Source organism: Erigeron canadensis, chromosome 1 (genome assembly GCF_010389155.1).
Source record: "Erigeron canadensis isolate Cc75 chromosome 1, C_canadensis_v1, whole genome shotgun sequence".
Classification (NCBI taxonomy): domain Eukaryota; kingdom Viridiplantae; phylum Streptophyta; class Magnoliopsida; order Asterales; family Asteraceae; genus Erigeron; species Erigeron canadensis.
The window spans coordinates 32594758-32615530 of NC_057761.1; the positions used below are offsets into that span (position 1 = coordinate 32594758).

General features: G+C 32.5%; 1 protein-coding gene and 1 long non-coding RNA gene across 2 annotated transcripts; one reads left to right on the top strand and one right to left on the bottom strand.

Moving 5' to 3' along the window:
- Positions 1-561: 561 nt before the first annotated feature.
- On the top strand, positions 562-2134 carry LOC122590177 (receptor-like protein EIX2). The gene is made up of 3 exons (XM_043762513.1): positions 562-1078; positions 1120-1775; positions 1976-2134. Exons 1-3 carry the CDS (start codon positions 562-564, stop codon positions 2132-2134), a joined length of 1332 nt encoding a protein of 443 aa, XP_043618448.1.
- Positions 2135-8120: 5986 nt separating this feature from the next.
- On the bottom strand, positions 8121-9100 carry LOC122590350. The gene is made up of 3 exons (XR_006322491.1): positions 8718-9100; positions 8426-8495; positions 8121-8322 (listed from the first exon to the last, which is right to left on the bottom strand). It is a non-coding gene; the product is annotated as an uncharacterized LOC122590350 (long non-coding RNA).
- Positions 9101-20773: the final 11673 nt, after the last annotated feature.

The window sequence follows — 20773 nt, forward strand, 5'->3', positions numbered from 1 at the left end:
AGAAGTAAAAGGATATTGATATTGAGTAAATACAAAGACATAATTAACATATTTAAGTTTTGATTTTAGTATTAACACTATGTCTTTCCCTTTTAATATCTTTTATAGACATGATTAAATTTTTTTTATTTCTTTTATTATAATATAAAAAGAATGGAAAAAGATAAAAAGGTGAAAAAAGATTTATATTTGAAGTAAATAAATAAGTATATGATATTGTAACATAATAACTTGTTAGAATTTGATCAAATAGAAATAATGATGTGAACAAAGTTATACAATAAATTTTAGTTTTAAATAAACTAATATATGACATACTTATTTTGAGTGTGTAATCTATCGGGGGTTGTGTAATTTATTGAGTCTAATATTTGATTAAAATAGTAATTTTTAGTTTAAATATCAAAAAGTTGTTTACATATAATTTTTTGTCTTTTATTTTTATATAAATATTTTGCATTAGAAATAATTAATTATTTAGCGTTTTCGGAAATTTCTACTTAACGACTGGTCTAACCTAACCTAAACCAACTTGTCTTATATCTCAAACTAGACTAGCTAATGATTGTCCAATCCAACCCAGGTGTCTCTTATGTTATTCTTGGGAAAAACCGCTTCACTGGAAATGTTCCAACACACTTATGCAAGTTGCGTAGTATGAAAATATTGGATTTATCTAATAATAACTTCTCTGGAGTTCTTCCCAACTGCTTAGGGAGCTTGATTCATTTACGCGTGGTGGATCTTACAAATAATACTATTAGAGGTGATGTCCCGAATTCATTAGGTTCTATATCATTTCTCCGATCATTGCACTTGAGCAATAACAAATTTGAAGGCAATCTCCCAGTAGCCTTACAGAACTTGATAAGCTTAGTCACCTTTGATTTAGGGAACAACTTGTTGACCGGTAAGATCCCTTATTGGATTGGAAAAAAGTTATCGAAGCTTAAAATCTTGAGTCTTCAATCAAATAAGTTCATGGGTAAAATTCCACTAGAACTATGTGAAATCAACGCTCTTCAGCATTTAAACTTGGCAAATAATAACATAACTGGAACGGTCCCTCATTGTTTTTGTAATTTAGCTTGTATGATCATGACTAGTATAACTTTGTAGACTATGGTATTGGTATGATCAATAGTAGTTACGGTGGCAATAAGACCGTAAGTACCGATATCATTTATTACAATAGCACTGGATATGAAGAAAATATTGTGACTTATATAAAAGGTAATCAATTGAAGTACACCAAGAGCATTAGGTTTCTTATATCCTTGGAGCTCTCAAGCAACAAACTCATTGGTGAAATTCCCGATGTTTTGATGAAACTTGTGGCGTTAAAGAATTTGAATCTTTCTAAAAACTTATTAAGCGGACAAATTCCAACAACCATCGGAAATCTAAAGCAAATGAAATCTTTAGATATGTCGGCAAATAAGTTTTCTGGTCAAATTCCTTCAAGCTTAGCTAGCTTGAACTTTCTAAACTACTTGAACATATCCTTGAATAATTTATCTGGCCCAATACCAATTGGAAATCAGCTGCAAAGTTTAGGTGATCCATCTACTATTTATAAAGGGAACAATGAGCTATGTGGCCCCTCACTATTAAGGAGTTGCGAAAAAGACAATTTATTGGATGCTCATGCTAGCAAGGATGAAGGTAAAGATGGGTCACAAGGTTGTACGTGGTTTTATGCTGGTATAATCTCGGGTTTTTTTACGGGCTTGACGGGACTTGTTGGTAGCTTGCACTTTATTAGGATTTTGAGGGTAACTTACTTTGAGATGATAGAGAACGTTTACACTTTTCTAACAATTTCAACCATACAAATTTTTACGCGACCAAGGAGGAAGATTTTCTAATGAGGTATTTATATTCACAAATATCACTCTTTTATAATTTTTTCTAAACATATGTTTGATGCTTGGGTTAGTTGTCTTTACCATAATGGATTAACTGATTTGACCAGCCAAGAAACTCTAGCAACCTAGAGTCTGCTTCTAGCAACCTAAACAAGCTTAAAGACATGTATGGTGACTTGACTACCGATAAGGATGGTGCACCAGACTCTAGGGCTCCTTCTGGGCTGAAGAGGTCATTTCCGCTTGGTGATTCTTCTTGGAGGTAATCATGAACTGCTAATATAGTTGTCAAAACATAGTATGGTTGGCATGCATAAATTGTTGCTCTCTTTGGGGTTAAATTGTTCACTGTACTGTACTGTATCTGATTAGCTTATCAAATTTTTACTTTTTCATCTTTTTGAGCTTTCTTTTGGGCTTCAGATTTGTTGTGTTAAGAGCTGATTAATAATGATGGTGTTTATCATTTGACATGTTGAAATGTAGTTTCTTTTAACATGCTCTGCTATTGTGAAAGTCAGTCAAGCAAAAGGACTTGTGGCAATGAAAGGTAAAATATATCGAGGCTACCAAACTCATTTTTCACACTTTCGAAAAGATAATAGTTACAAACCAATCATTTACTTGATCAGATTAAAATGAAGTATATTATTAATTATGGTTCTTCACATGAAGTATATTACTTATAATTAAGGACTTAAGGTCGTATTGAAAACCTAATCAAATGACTCAATACCAATACGATGTTAGGCACCACAATGGCAGATCAACAGCAGTCAGTATAATACCCTGTAAATTTAGTTAATTTGATGGATATACTTAATAATGTTGTATAACTCATTAATAATTTTATTATAGCACTGAAAATATATGAACGATAATACTCTTGTATGCAGTCAAATAATCTAAAACGATCATTCATCTTTATTAATATACCGTAAATATGTATACAAATATTAGTCTTCAATTCGATATCCCAAATTTTTTATTTCTACAATATATAGAGTTTAGGTAAAAAAAAAAAACAAATATTAAAATAAAACAAATAAAACAATAAGTTTTTTCTTCATGTTCATCATGAAAATCATCGTGCATCAATTGTTTCTTCAATCTTCGTGCATCAATTTAACCATGATCTTAAGGGTCAAGATTTTGTCTTATTTGTTTTACTTTAATACTTATTTTATAATACCCAACAAAATATATAGTCTTAACTAGAGAACACCCCCGTGTATGCACGGTCTTGTGAAAACATCTAACAATATCTTGTAAAACGCAAAGTAAAACTACTTGATACTCCGTATTATTGTATACAACTCTTTGAAACAACTCAATGATCAGTTCTTGATTTCTGGGTGCACATGTCACTATGTCAGTCAACTACGCACATAAGTCCACTATGTTCCGTTAGGAAACAATAGCAGTCTTAATTAGGAATAATATAATAGATAAGTCCTAATTAGGAATAGTAAGACAGATAGTGTAGCCAAATTATTATTATTAGTTGTGAAATAGCATGGCAGTCAAAATGGAACAACCAATGAAAGCCACAGAATAACAAGGAACCATTTATCAATTGATTATTTGGCCACAAAACCAATAAATTATAGCCATGGCAAATAGCTTCCATTTTAAAATTAGTTCATTACCAAAGATGAGGAAAGAAACTGGTTTAACAATCTAGTAACCAGGTGCATTCATGAACATGCAACGAGATAGATCCACCATAAAAAGGTCAATCCTTGCATGTTTCATGAGTGTAATCTGAGACAAAGATTATAATCCAATCAAATTAAGAACCAGAAGCTTCGATAACAAGCCCATGCCCTTTTCAAGAAGTTTTGATGGGACATGATTCAATTGTTCCCTCTACAAAAGATACCACAAACCTAACACTTATGCACATTAACAAAAAATATAAAAGCAAACACATGATTGAAGAGAGAAAAAAAAAAAAGCAAACGGCAGTAAGGATCATGGGAAATCCAATAACAAAAAAAAAAACCCAAATAACCAATATTCAGTCAAAAACCTATAACAATACTGACAATAGTAGATACCAATATGGGAAGTAACAAGGCACTACACTTGATCAAGAAACAGATGGCAGCAATACAACAGTAGCAAAAATTATGCGAGGCATTTAAGATCAATGCCGACATATGCAATTAAGACCTATAAATGAACACCATAACAAAATACGAAGATAGTAGAGAGGTTAGTATACTCTGTCTAATAATCAGCCTTCCATGCTACACCTTCCTATTAGAAACCATCTAGAAAACCATAAGCCTAACAAGGACACAGATAACAAACAAGAACATATAACTCTGGAATACCTCGTAACAATAACCATCTAAGAAAAAGTGAATCCAACAAAAATTGGAAAAGCTTTTAAGATAATACTAGCACGGTACCGACGTTATGCGGCGGTGTTTGTGGCGGCGACGGTGTTATAGTGGGAGACGACTGTTGGTGGTAGAAACAGGGTCCAGTTGTGTAGATAAATGATGTAAAAAGTAATTGATGTAAATGGTTAATTAAAATATTTCAAAAGATAAAGAACTAATAATTGTAATATAATCATTCAAGTTATTTTAGACATTTTCACCATGTAACTTTCAACAGGAAGGCTATTCTTTTTATAATATAGTATAGAAGTATAGATATAGATATATAAAATGAAGCCGTTGTCTCGGTTAAAAACTTAAAACAAACAAAACTAAGATACAAAAAGTCTGTAATGAAAGAACAGCGAAAACCTATTTCAGAATGCACAACCTGCCAGAAAAACGAGAAAAAGAAAAATCTTAACCGTAACTAAGACAAAACCCATGATCGGAAAGACCACGTATAAATCGAAGAGTACCAGGTGGTTATATCATTATTGCAGTTTAGTTGCCAAGCAAACACTATAGACGCAGAGCAAATTCAAAACACAGTACCTGTTGACTTGAAAGCCGAAAGATCCAAGTGACTTTTTACAACATAAACATTATACTGTGATAATAAGAGCTTGCAAAGAAGACCATTAACTTCTGATAAAGCCATTCAGGGTACCGTATTACATTAAATGTGGTCAGGAAGGTCTCACAAATAAACAAGGAATACCATAAAAAAGTTGTCAATTACATAACCTTTCTACTACTATTCAACAAAGATAATAATCATCGCCCTTGTCCAAGCATAGCCAACATGTCATCAACAGAAAAACTAGTACAGCAAGATGCATGGATTTTCAATCAGCATAAAGACAACTAATCATAACTAGAACCCTAAATCTTGATGAAGCTGTATAATGATGGTATCTAAATATGTAAACATGACAAGTAACGAGGTTTGTATGCCTCTAAAAGTATAAAATAAACCAATAACACAGCAACATGCCATAAACCTATAAAAGAGCCATGTTTAAACAAGAAAACAACAGCAAACATCGGGTCATCCGTCGTACCGTCTAAAAACTCGAACCAATGAACCAGCCATAATATACATTACACTAGCTTTAGATAAGACATCAAGTCATAGAGAGCAGTGATGGACAAAGTAGGATTTTCGTTTGCATGGCAACAAGGACCATATTGCTCAACAACCTATCAACAAAACAAGGAACACAACCCTTCCTCATGCCCACCTTTTAATAGTAACTAGTTGTAATATTGTAATATAACACTATAACAGAAACAAAACGGATTTAACTATTTATGATCGAATCGTAATATACAATAACTCAATAAGGAACTACAAACAAAAAGAAACATACCAGCCTTGAAAAGTAAATCAAGAAATCCAAATGATAGGAATCTAGCGGCAAGCCAATCACCACCCAGTTGAAGGGAGCCGCAAGAACATCCTATCTAGCAAGTACCCGAGCTCCCTTGATCTGCCCCCTAAAAAGACCTATATAATAACCATGAACCTAACAGAGGCCTACAAGTTGTGGTATATAATCATGAGTTACAATTGAAAACCTATATAATAGCCGAAAGTTAGCAGCAAGCTAGTCACGCCCCACTTGGAGAGTGCCGCAAGAACATCCTATCTAGGAAGTACTCAAGCTAGTCTGCCCACTAAGAGAGCCTATCTAATAACCATTAACCTGAGAGAGGCCTACAAACGTAATGATATATTATAAAAAAGAACACTGAAGTACTAGAATACGTCACAATGATGACATCTATCTAATAACGATATATCAGTAAGCCACACAACTTCTAAGGATACACAGAAAGAGAACCGACAATCATGACTTAAATAATGATCAACACCATGTCGGAGAAATCGTACATGAGCTATTCTGGCAACACTTTCTGATGATAATGTAGCAAACAACATAAACATTGATTTTACAATAAGCCATGATACATAGTCTTAAAAAGCTGCCTGTAATATGATCTAGTCAAAATATTGCAATAATAAAGATAATACTTTGGTTATCATGAACTTCTTGGATAATAACTTGTCAACCAATAACCTAATCAAGCTCTAACAAAGAGCTGCAAATCGATATTCTAACATATAAAAGTAACTAAAGCAAGTATAGCAAAGATCCCCTGAAAAAACACTCAAATACAAGTGACAGGAACTCATGTCCAGTGATCCTTCTTAACAAACAAAAACTTGTATTGTAGTGATATGATAAATTCCAAAAAACAGTAGCTAAAGAGAGCAACTATAAGTTAAGTCTTACTCAACCCTATGAGAAGGACCTCTGGTTTCACATGATTCTAAAGAACAAGCCATAAATGATAGATGTAAGCATCCCTCAAGAAATATTTTTTACCAATGATTAGTCAGATGACATTCCAATTGTTGTATGATATTAGACATATAATTAGTTTCTATATATTAAGTTCCATAGTATTAGTTTCTATATATTAGGTTAGGTTACTCTATAAATATAGCCTCTTGTAATCCTCTACAATAACACAACAATATAATACAACGATTATAATTACAATAACCGATAAGGTTTATCATGATATCAAAGCCAAGAATCCGGACACAATTCCGGCTACAGATTCCGACCAAGGAAAAAAAAACTAAATATGTTCGTCTACAATTAACCCTCTAGATCTTCGAATCAAACTACACCTCCACCACCATTAGTTTAGGAATCAAATTCCAAAAAACCCTTTAAAATTTCGTTGTTGACAGAGATCAGACGCGCTGCTACGCGCTGCCATGCGCCGCCCCTATTGCCGCCGGAATTTTTCGAATTCCGGCAATTACTTCCTTTATCCGGCAATTTTTCGAATTTTTCTTTTTTCTTTCAGAATTCACTTGAAAAAAAAGGTTTAGAGATCGTTCCAACAAACGACGGTCCTATACAACAGCGGTTAGAGATCGTTCCAATTAAAGGCGGTCCTATCCACTTCGCAAGAACAATCTCCATATGAAATACTAGTTTAGATATCGTACCGACAATGGCGGTCCTATCCACTTCACGGAAACAATCTGCATATGAAATACTAGTTAGAGATCGTTCCGGCAACGGCAGTCTTAGCCACTCCTATTCACAAATTTCCGCCATAGAAAGGAGGCACCGACAACAACGGTTTGCTTCTCTTTTCTGGCACAAATACAAGACGGAGGCAGAAACGGGGAGAAAAGGAGTTTGAAGAGAAGAAGTTGAAGATGAAGACATTACTTTTAGAAGTTGTATTTAGATTTAAGTTTTTTATGTTTCTTCTTATTTGTTTTTCAAGCTAGAATCGCTCCGCGCTTAGCTTGCGGGGGAGTATTAGACATATAATTAGTTTCTATATATTAAGTTTCCATAGTATTAGTTTCTATGTATTAGGTGAGGTTACTCTCTAAATATAGTCCCTTGTAATCCTCTTCAATAACACAACAATATAATACAACAATTATAATTACAATAACCTAGAAGCACGCAGGATATGATCTAACTGCTCTTGCTTGTAATCAAATTAAATGAATATAAAAATGAGAGAAAATGGTTATCGGCTAATCGAGTAAATCTTACTACAACTTGTGAAAAAGGGCAAGGACCCCCAGGCCCTGATTTATTTAACATGGACAACCCTGACCCAACCACTCTGCCATGATGGTTGGTCATTATCAGAGAAAAAGTAACCAGCAAAAAAACCGCGAATTAGCAACAGAAACTTCTTGCACAATGATCTAGTCCCAAGTTTATGATAATTTTATTTACCATTAACGGGTTATCATGCATTAACTAAACATGGGTAAACAGATTTCATAATCAAGATCTTACAAATAGCTTGAAAATCGATATTTCCAGATATAATAGATAGTCGACCTGATCTGAAATAAGAAAACATTTTAGAGCAAAAAACTTACCAGTTAATAGCGATTGAATCCAGCTTACAGTAGCTAATGAGGTGAAAGGGAATCAGTCACAATCACCCCATTGCAAGGAACTGAGGTGAATTGATTTCCATGGAGAACCTTCTCAATAAGCACAACCCTACAGACTCTTTGACATTAATACAAGAAACTAAATTTGAACAAATGCCAAACCTAAAAGACAAATAAAATTTAAAAAACATATAGTGAATAGGTTGGCTTACAACTAAATTTGATAATCGAAATCAACATGAAAACGATCCAAAGTCCTTGTCTCCTTGATCCTACAAAACCCTAAGCCATCAAAAATTAAACACGACAATTAGTTATATTCAGAAAAAGAAGATGTGAGAATTGAAGAACCTGCAAGAACCAATCGCTCTGCAATAGCGAATAGTGTCACTGTCAAAACTTTGCTTTTCAGCTGATATTGAATTTCAAACCTACAATCTGACATCATTAATCACACACTACGCGATTGTAGTCATAGCTGGAGACAAAAAAAAAACTCATTACCTGACAAATATACCGCCTTTTTTGTAAAATCAACCAGAAGAATTCATCATGAACTCCTTGCATGATAATAATACCAAACCATGCCTTTTGAAGCAAATATGAAGATTATCTCACTTGCTAGGAATTGATTGAACTTGAAGCCACGGATCTCTTGACAACCACCAAGTCCTCGAAAAATATAAGAAATTCTGAAACGTAGCGACAAGTAAAGAGGGCAACAATCAGCTAAATGTTACTTTGCCTATGAAAAGAAAAACCATGAACCAGTGCCACCCGCAATCTAGTATATACACCAACACCTTGTAGCCAAAGTAATAAGATAGTAATGCATAACCTTAACCCAACTACTCTACAAACATCCGATTACAAAAAAGTCACGGGAACTGATGACCATGGAACCTTCTAAACCAACAAAACTCAACAAAATGACAGCAGAAACATATCCACATAAATATTAAGATGAACAGTCACCATTCATAAAAGGATGCTAGAGTAATCCATAGACCTCTATGTCCGGTCATCAAGTCATGTTTCAAATTTCTTTCTAAAACTTTATTTTCAGGACCATCTAAAGGACTCTAGACAGTATAGATTCCGCATATGAAACAGCAAACAGAGAGGCTTCACATTCAACCTCTGCCATCCCATCCATAGTTTCCCATGGTACAAAGTGAAATAATCCAGATACCTTGCATTAAAAATAATCAATTAAAAACCATCTGGAAGACAGGAACTTTATGATCAAGTAAATGCAAGTAATAACCAGTTAACAGTGTGTGATCTACATATTGTGGCCTAATTTACATACCTTACTAAGTGTCCTACATAGCAAAACAAGCACACACTTTATCAAATATTTAAAATTCAATGTAGTATTTAAATTACATCTAGATATCGAAACTTTTAATCTATATATTAAAACATGATCCCATGTTCATGTGTACAAGCAAGAAAGATAAACATGCCTTATAAGTTTGACTTAGTCATCTTAAATGCAATGCCTGCTACAAGAATAGCCTAAATACACATGATCATACCTCAAGTACAGGCAAGAAAAGTTAGAACATGTGTTCAGGTGTTCTGATTTGTGAATACAGAATCAAATTGAAATATTTGATGTAACCCCATTATATAAAAACGCCAAAAACAAAGTAGAGCAAGTAAAAGCTAAAGCAATCTATGCCATGACAACCAGCTAGATACAAATGATCGACCCTCAAGTATAAGCCTCAAAGTACAAGAGTAGCTGAATTATCAGGTGTGATAGTAACACAATCAAACACCCAAAGCACAAGGGAATTTGAAAGTAATGATTAGGTGTTATGGTAGTTGGAAAATAAAAAAACAGTGGAAAATTTTAACATATGTAATCCAATTACTTAAAAAGTACGGGGAGTTCAAAAGCAAAAGCAATCCCCGTTAAAACAACAGCCTAAATACACACAATCAAACACCCAAAGTACAAGCCTCAAAGTACAAGAGCATTTGAAACAGGTGATTAAGTGTTATAGTAGTTGGAAAATACAAAAGCAGTTGAAAACCACAACATATGTAACCCTGTCAAAACCACAAAAAGTAAGAGAATTCCAAAGCTAAAGCGATCCCCACTACGACAGTTTAAATACACACAATCAAACCCTCAAGTACAAGCCTCAAAGTACAAGAGAGACTGAAAAATGTGATCAGGTGTGATAGTAGAATTGATAATACAAAAGCGATTGAAAATTTTAAAAACATATGAAACCCCGATATTAAAATCATTAAAACCAACACGTCAAAACTCAAAACCAGAAAACCTAAGGGACTTCAAAAGCTAAAGCAATCCCCGCTAAAACAACAACCTAAATACACACAATCAAACACCCAAAAGTACAAGCCTCAAAGTACAAGAGCATTTGAAATGGGTGATTAGGTGTTATAGTAGTTGGAAAATACAAAAGCAGTTGAAAACTATAGCATATGTAACCCCGTCAAAACCACAAAGGTAAAAGAATTTGAAAGCTAAAGCCATCCCCACTACAACAGCCTAAATACACACTATCAAACCCTCAAGTACAAGCCTCAAAGTACAAGAGAGGATGAAACATGTGATCATGTGTGATAGTAGAGTTGATAATACAAAAGCAATTGAAAATTTTGAAAATATATACATCAAAACCACATAAAGTTTGGGAAGTCAAAAGCTAAAGCAATCCCCGCTACACCAACAACCTAGATACACACAATCATACTCTCAAGTACAAGCCTCAAAGTACAGGAGAAGTTGAAATGAGTGATTATGTGTTGTAATAGTTGGGAGATACAAAAGCAGACGATTAAAGCATATGTAACCCCGTCAAACCACAAAAAGTAAGGGAATTCGAAAGTTAAAGCAATCACCACTATAAAGACCTAAATACACAAGCTCAAACCCTCAAGTACAAAAGTATTTACAATGATTTTTAGGTGTTCTTGTAGTTGGAGAATACAACACTAGAAAAATTTAAAACATATGTAACCCCTTCAAGAAAAATATCGAAGTATACCTGGGTAATCAGAAGGAAAATACTTTCTTGTTTGTACAAACCATGAATTATACTAAAACCATAAATACACAATCAACCTCCAAGTCCTATTTTCCAAAAAAGGAGAATGATAATCAAAACTTAATTTAGAACAAGGAATACCTGGCAGAAGATCAAGTCAAAAAAAATTCTGTCGAAAGCCCCTAACAATAAGACATGAACTTAAACGGTAATCGTTAGGATGGAAACCGGTATTATATGAAGTATGACAAGGATGATGCATAGATGTACACATTCTACAGGTTATGCCAAAACTAAATTAGAATTCCCGCCCGGATGAAAAAGAATGCTTTACAACCTATAATCAAAACAAAGACCATAAACCTTTAACAAGCCACCTTCTACAGAACACACAAATTAGAGATATTGTTTAAAATTGAATAACTATAAGCAATCAAAACTTACAAATGAAGAAGGAGGACACCGACCATGTGAAGAGACCAGGCACTTAAACGAAAGAATTCACAAAACCAGTAATCAGCAACAAAAACTTCTTGCACAATGATCTAGTCCAAAGTTTACAACACTTTTATTTACCCTTAATCGGTTATCAAGAATTACATAGACATGGGCAAACAGATTTCCTAATCGAAATACATCAAATAGCTTGCAAATTAATATTAATATTCGCAGATATAGAAGATGACTTACCTGACCTGTAAAAAGAAGTCGCTTTAGATCAGAAAATTTACCTGTTCGATTGAATCCACAGTACAGTAACCAAGGCAAGTAGGAGGAAAAGGATCAGACACAATCATCCAATTGCAAGCAATTGAGAAGAATTGATTGCCATGGAGAACCTTCTCAGCCAAGCACAAATAAGTTTTTGGATGAACACCAGAACTAAAGATATAAATAAAGCCCTAACCCATTAAAAATAGACACGAGCATTAGTTATAATCAGAGAAAGAATACGCAAGAATAGTAGAAGAACCTAAAGATATAAATAAAGATATAAAAATATGCATAAAAGAATGAAAGAATAGCAGCATACCCACTTTTACATTTAATGGGGAAAAAAAGCCCTAGTCTTGATCAGAAATAAAAAAAAGAATGCAATGTCTGTTGAAAAATCCCCTAAATCCTCGCTTTAAGCCCTAATCCTGCGGCATCACAGAAATACACTGACAAAATATCACGAATTATTACAAAACAATACAGCGTATAAAGAGAAGAAAAAAAAAAACCTGTAATCTTGTTATATTGAACGTTGATGTTCCTTGGAAGCCTAACTGGCGAATCGAAACACATCAAACTATTATAGAACATTAATAAGAGAAAACGTAAATAATAATTTTGTATAAAGCTTTAACCTTGATACATAAATAGTTAGATAGATACAATATGTATCGATAGATGGCAATCGGAAGAAGAATAAAATTAGGGTTTAGGGTTTATGATGATATGTCGACCGTTGGAGGAGCGGGTTGGGTGGTGAATTACTAGTTTGGAAGGAAGAAGGAGCGGTGACTGGTGAGAATGAACGAATGAAAGATTTACTATTTTACAGTTACTATATATAAACTTACAGTCGGTATATGTCGGTTTCGGGTTTGGCGTTGATTAAACGCGGGTAATAATATTAACGCGGGGAATAATACTCAATGTTTCCTTATTTCTTTTCCTAATTAAATACAGTACTTTTTACCTTGTTTGTTTTCTTTTATCAAATATTTTTGTTTTAACGGATATTTTATCTTTATAAATTTGTTTTATATACTGAATAAATAGTATCTCGAAAATAATTAAAATTTAATGATTTAATTAATTACTAAATTTTAGGCCTGTGTGTAATAAACGAGAGTTTATGACATTATCAATATTATATATTAATTTATAATATTTTAAAATTTTATTAATAAAAAATTGATCTATATATTAAAACTTTAAACTTTATATATAAATATTTTTAAAAATATGTTCATCGAAGTCGTTTACTATGATATAATTATCGATATTTGAATATTACAAAAACATAATATGTCCATTGAAGTTGTACACTGTAAAATATTTAACAATATTTGAATATTTTTTATTTGTTTTATCGTTATGCATGGCGTATTAAATTCTTATTTTGCACTATAATTATATATATCTTATTATGAAATGAAACATATCCTAAATATGTGATATAAAATATGATAATATTATATGTGTTTCCTATAAAGATAATATTTTTACACGTTTTGTCTTTTTTATATGTGTCATGACAATTTTTAAAAAAAAAATCAAAATAAAATAATTGTACAATTACTTTTAAAATATGAATATATTTATAATTTACATTAAATTATATTTATTTTTATGTAATTAAGTTTATATTTATGAGATGAAACGTAATATTAGGATATATATTAGTTATTATTTTATTGGATATATATTAACTATTATTCTTGATTTATTATATTAAAATTATTGGGTACAAAATGTAAATTTATGATGGAAAACAAAAAAGTGTAAATTAAAGTCAAAATTGAAAATAAAAGTCAACAATAGAAAATAAAGATTTATGATTGATGAATAAATTATTAGAACATCCGTGTTTTAGTATATTAAAAAATTATATATCAATATGAAAGGGATGAAAATAAAAACGAAATAAAACAATTTTAAGAGTATATCATTGTTATGGTTGTATTGTATGATATGATTGTGTGATTGACTTTAATGGTTATTATAAAAAATAAATTTTGTTAAAAAGTATTATTATAAGTTTTCATATATGTATTCATTAAATGTAAACTTATTATTTATTAAATTTAAAAAAAGATTATTATCATTATATAAAATGTTAAAAATTGTATCATATAACATTATCATTATCATATAACATAATTAAAAAATTTTAATATTATATATATAACAAATCAACAAAATTTGGATGTGGGTTATTTACTGCAAATAAGAACTACCAATGACAAATTTAGGTATATGCTTTTTTTTTTCTCTTAATTACAGAACCATAAATATTATTTTGTAGTAAGAGAGATTAATGGAGTTAGAAATACACTTTTGATGGTCTCACCTAAAACTTTTGTAGCTATAAGTTCTAACTTAAAATAAAAAGGTCAAATATAAACAAATAAATAAAGGGGTCTTAGTTATATCATTTTAACTAACCGATAGTTAGGTAACAAAAGTTATATCAAAATAAAAAAAATATATGTATATTTTTCTTGTGAAATGTTCATTTGAAAACTATATATTATGTAAAAATTAAAAAACTGTCAAACACATACTGTGATCTGAATGTAACACAATGTGTTTTAATTGTATTTTTTAGTGTAATCCAAACACACATTGTGTTATGTTTTAAATTACAGTGTGTTTGATAACGCGTAAAAATCAGAAAATTGCTCAAACACACTGTGATATGAACTTAACATAATGTGTTCCCTAAAAAAATTTGAACACACATTGTGTTAGAAATCTAACACAGTGTATTTTGGCCAATTTTTGAGTTTTCACGAAAAATTTAGTTTTCAAATGATCAAAACCCTATTTTTCTAATATGAAATATTTACCAATTTGTCTTAAATATACAATACCTACCAATTTAATTTAATGTATTAACTTACCAATGCAAAATTTAATCTTGTAACAAAAAACATGTTTGTTTTCAATGTCATTTAATGTACCAAACTACTAACCAAGTATTGGGGGTGAGATTTAACATTCAAGATCCTGAACAAGATATCTAACAATTCTTATAATCACTTTGTTATATTCAACGAGTGTTGACAATATATAGGATGTTGAACTAAAGATATTGAGAACAACATAACGGTCATAATTCAAGATACTGAAGGCCTGAAGACATTCTAACGGCTAGAATTGGAAATGAACACATTTCAAAGGATAGTTTAGTTTTCCAAGGAAGCTTAAACGTGTTATTTACTTAGTCATCCATGGAAATCGAAATTAAAAAAACATTCACATGTGAAAAGAGACTCAACGTTCACTTAATTAGTCCAAGCTTTATCTTCATTGTTCTTACTTAACTTTCTCTAAAATCTATTCCTAAGATCTTTACAAAGCTTTTGTAACACCCCAAGCTAGGCTCAGAATATTACCGAAAAGATATAGCGTATGCATGGAATTATCGTTGAACATAAACTATATGACATAAAAGGATTCGGTGAATCCAACATTAAACATTCAAGGTAAAATGCACATAAAGAATATGAAACCTTAAAAGGGGTATATGAATCACGGATCCATGTAAGTCTAAGTCCAAGCCCTAGTAAATGCAACAATCAACCATCACGTCTCGGATTCACTTGAGTACCAGAAAAGTGTACAACACAAAGTAAACACTAGTTTGGTGAGTTCGTAGTAATAGATCAGAAGGAACCATCGTCAACAATCACAACATGAATAAGGAAAAGTAAGTAATGTCTTACAAGTAGCCTTTACAAGGTACAAAGGAAATCAAGGTAGGTAAACCGATAGTAAACCTCATCACATAACAAGCCAATAGTGTATCAACAATGATGGGGGATGCGTGTCACAACCAAACATAAGTGATGTCAATATCAAAGAATATGCGAAACAGTATGGATGCAAAAAGTATATGTGCATGAGACATGATCAAATGTATGAGTGTAGATCATATGTCTCTCAACAATCATCAAATGCAAGTATGTCTGACTACATACTTGGGATGCGTGTGCGTCCCGCACAATGCAACGATACTCACATGTCATCACAATGAACAATGTGGCATCTCAAAATTATCAGTGTATATATGTCTATATACCCGGAGGCATGTACATATCATCAATAGCGCACAAGTTTCCCGGGGAGCGAACGTTCTCGCACACGTTTCCCATACAAAGGGGTGCGTACGTTCCCACTGACGTTTCCCATAGATTGATGATGCGTACGTCTCATCAATAACCATATCATTACATATGCATGTTTGTCTCATTCACAAGTCCATCATTCTTCAAACCATCAAACTAACCAAATCGATACGTACATACACTTAGGAGGATTCTACTTTCAACGAGTAGTAGATGCTTATATATAGGGTGACCCGCGGCCTTCCCACCACATCTAAAACCCTTTGAAGGCATAACCGACTTCCATGTATGTACGACTATCCTAAGTTATCACACTATCACAATCATATGCGTAAACCATCCAACAATCATGGAGTCAATCAAAACCATCCATCAGTCAATCAATAAGCCGTCAATCAAGTCAACCAAACAATCAAACAAACAATTAGCCAATCAATAAGCCGTCCATCAAATCAACCAAACAATTAAAAAAACACGTATGTGTACACTTTTCACCCCGAATCTCAATTGAGTAGGGAGCTACGGAACTCACCTGACGCGTGCAATACAATTCCAAGATGAAAGGAAGTAGAAGTAATGTCCACGATAGCTGAAACTTATCATACACATATTACATTAATCCTAAAGCATATCAAGAGGTAAGGTTCTATCCATATTGACCTAATATTACTACAAAAGCTTCATTATGTCGATTTTATAAAGTTTTGATCTAACTGAGGTGGAATCGTTATGTTTTGTTTCACAATGACTAGTCGGGACATGACCACTGTTGCTTAATCAAAACTTTTGAATTTTTCAAACTATGTTCTGGACTCAGATACCTATACCATTGGAAAGTATACTCATTTACGCTTCCGTAGCCTCTTGAATGGTTGAAAACGGACTTACAGTTCAAAAGTTATGATCGTTACAAGACTAGAGCATTGTCTGGGACGCCCAGATTGGCATCTGAGACGCCAGAACGTCTGGCCCAGCATCTGGGACGCTGGTACCTGCACACCCAAGATCAGCAAATCCCTTATCCCAAGCTAAACACGACCCAAATTCGACCAAACTCGATTTTGAACATCAAAGGACCATTTTGAAGCTAGGAGACATGTTACAAACATAATTTTGACAAAACCCATCACCAAATCCTTTCCAAAACACAATCTAACTCAAATCGAACCCTAGATTCCAACCCAAAACCCTAGAAACTCAAAAATCAGTTTTGACAACTTAAGGGACAAGTGATGTTTAGATTCTACCAAGAAACATAATAAGAAATATATATAATGATGAATTGGAGCTAAGAAACAATTACCAAATCGACACGAAGCTTTCAATCCGAATTTGGGGCTAAAATGGAGATGAACACTTGATGTTACCTAAAAATCTTAGGGCGCGTTTGGTTCACAGAATGTTTTTGGAAGGAATGAAATCTTTGAAAGGAATTGGAATATAAAGGAATGGAATTTGACGGAATGTTTTTTATTTTTTAAAGATTCGAGTGAGGGACGGAATGAAATTCCTTCCCCCATCCCCGAGGAATAGAAATTCCATCAAATCAAGGAATCGATTCTTCCATCTTTAACCATCCAAACACACTAAGGATGGAATTCAATTCCAATACCATCAAATTCCATCACATTCTGTGAACCAAACGCGACCTTAGAGTTTAAGAGTAGGGAATTATTTAACAAATTTCTAACACTTTTGATGCTAACCAAGGCCTTAGATCCGAATTTATGAAAAAAATTTGGCTTGTGTGTGTTTGTGTGTGTTCTTGAAATTGAGAGAGAAAGAGAGATAGAAAGTGAGTGGTGAAAGAATGGGTGGAAGGGATTGGGGGATGGATAGGATAGGGTTGGTTCATGGGTTGTGGGTTTGACCCATGGGTTGACTCGACCACTTTACTAGTTAAATCAAACGTTTCCTCGTATCGTCTAGTATCATATCAAAATAGGTGGGGTCAACTGACCCGTTAAGCATATCGTACGTCGTTAAGTCTCAAAATGAACTCAATTAACGTTAATAAATTTCGATAGTCAAAGTACGCGTAAAGTCAAACGGTCAAAAGTCACGGATGTTACAACTGTCTAAAATCTTTCATTAAATCAATTTCTTATTAGTATTTACCTTTATGTATTTTAAGATCATAAACACTGGTTCTCACTTACAAATATTTGGTAACGAAGTTATTTCGAATCTTTGTAAAAAATCATCTTGAGTAATTTTTGCCCAAAACACCAAGTAATCAATGTTATTTACTTACTACACTAAATGTCATGCAACCAAAACTTAATAACTTTATAAAAATGTGCAAATCATGCCACCGACCAAATTAAAACTTGCACGTGACAACTATATGAGTTGCCACGTATATGATGTTACATTATTTGGACAATTACCAAGTTGTCAACATACAATATCCAAAAATCTTAATTTGTTCCACTATAGACATATAGTAATAGGAGGTAATACTTGTACCACTATTGTTGATAAATGATAATCCACCACAGTTGTGCATTAATAATTTGTACAATGTGATAAATTTATCAAAAAGTGTAATACAAATATCGCTACTTGTTAGTAATAGTTACTTACATCTTGGCTACTTACCTAATCTTCAAATGAGGGTACTTAACCCAATCTTCAAATGAGTTACGTATAATCTTATCTTACTCTCTATTAAAAGAAAACACCTTATTTTTCAATTAACTAAATGGAGGTGAATTACACCTCATCATACTTTTATACTAGTTGCATAAAAGTCCATAAAATTTAGTATTTTATATCCATTACATCTTTAATATGTTAATACAACAACAAAACTTTATTTATTTTTAGAAAATACTTTTTATAACTCTATCTCATGATAAAAAAATAATAACGATACAAAAATTAAAAAAAATTTAAAATCTTCATATCTTTTGTATAACATAAGAAAACTTCATTAATGCATCTATTTATATTTACTAGTTAATCATCCCGGGTTCAACACGGGTTAACTTATAAATAAATAAATCAAATTCTACCTGCGTAATTTTAAAATATGTTTTCATGTTAAAATGTATAACAACGTTAAATAAATTGAAAAGTTGTGATAACAACGTTAAATAAAAAGGAACTACATATGTAGCCTAAACCGGTCCTCAAGGTATTTCATTTTTTATTCTTTTTTATGATTCAAATTCAAGACATGACAGGGTCATTGTAATAGTAAAGTGACCAGATTATACCCATTTCTTTTTGGTAATTATATACCATCCATTTCCATTCCCTTTTATTTAGTACTAAACGGATTTATCGTGTTTATCTCAATCCATGTTTTGAAACAAGGATCACACTTATCCCAGAATAGCAATAGCAATGAGAAGCCTATCATCCAGGTCATTATCATTTGTATTTCTTATAACTTAATTCTATCAATTTATATTCAATAAAGCTCGTGAGGTTGTGATTGTGTATTTTTTATAAGACAACAGAGAAGTTACTTAACAAGACAGCAAAGGCAATGGTACTGTTTGATAACAGTCAAGGCAATCTCGGGATAGCCAATGCTTTGTTAGACCATTCAAGCATTAAGTTTCCTATTTCATGTTAGCAGGTATATATATTCGCTTTTAAAGTTCTTTGGTTGAAACTCAAATCGATTTTCAAAAATTAGACAGTAAACGTTTAATGAAACTGCCTTAAACGAAGATCTGGACAAATCGTGGGAGGTTATTGCTGAACATTGTCTATCTTGCTTTCATAATATATCTTCTTTTAAACTGGTTTCTGTTTTGATAATTGCATGAGTCCTTTTTTAATTCTCTTAGTTACTGAAGTAGGTTCACCTAGTGATATCTTCATCACTATGTCATGCATAATGAAAAATGAGATCTCTACTTTTTTGCAATTGGTTGACACTAAATGTCGTTTGTTATATGTTGCAAAAGGGCTAAAAAGGTTGCATGTCAAGAGACTAAATGGTCCTGGGCTAAATGGGTCTTTTAACCTGAAACTGGACATGTAGTTGTTAGTCTTTGTTGCAAGTCTAGTGTGTGGACGATTCGGTCTTTCTTTGACCGAGCATCCAGGAGGTCTTAGTATACATCAGAGTTGTAGTTTTGTTGCAACAGGTTTACTGATTAAATTGATATATTAAATGCAAGTGGTTAATCTGAAAGGTTAAATTAGGAGGATCAAATAATGCTGCAAGATATGTTGCTTCACGACCTATTTTTATGTAAGTACACGTATGCTTAAGTAGTGTTTTTTTGTGTGCTTATTGTTGATTTTTATGTGGTTTTGTCATCTTTGCAGAAGATTGAAATAACTTTTAGCGTTATTTGATTATTATTAAATTATTAACTTTGAGGATCATTTCTTTAGAACATTAATTCCATCGAGACTTGGGCTTTATTTCTAATGGGTTCTGTTCGTTAATCAAGAAGACCTCAAATTTCTAACGGAGCCATTACAGCTGGTACAACATCTTTTAAAAGATGGATGGCCAAATTAAGTACTACGATGGTCAGAAGGAACGTTATGTCGGGAAGCTTCTAAGATACTTGTCTTTTGTTTCTAATCTCTAAGTAAAGTGTGTATTGTGCTTATATGTTGCTAAAAGTTTATATGGCAGATCAAGTCATCGACTTAAGAATCAAGCAATAAAGAAGTGAATATCAAGGTATATATTTTGTTCATGATAGACAATTTA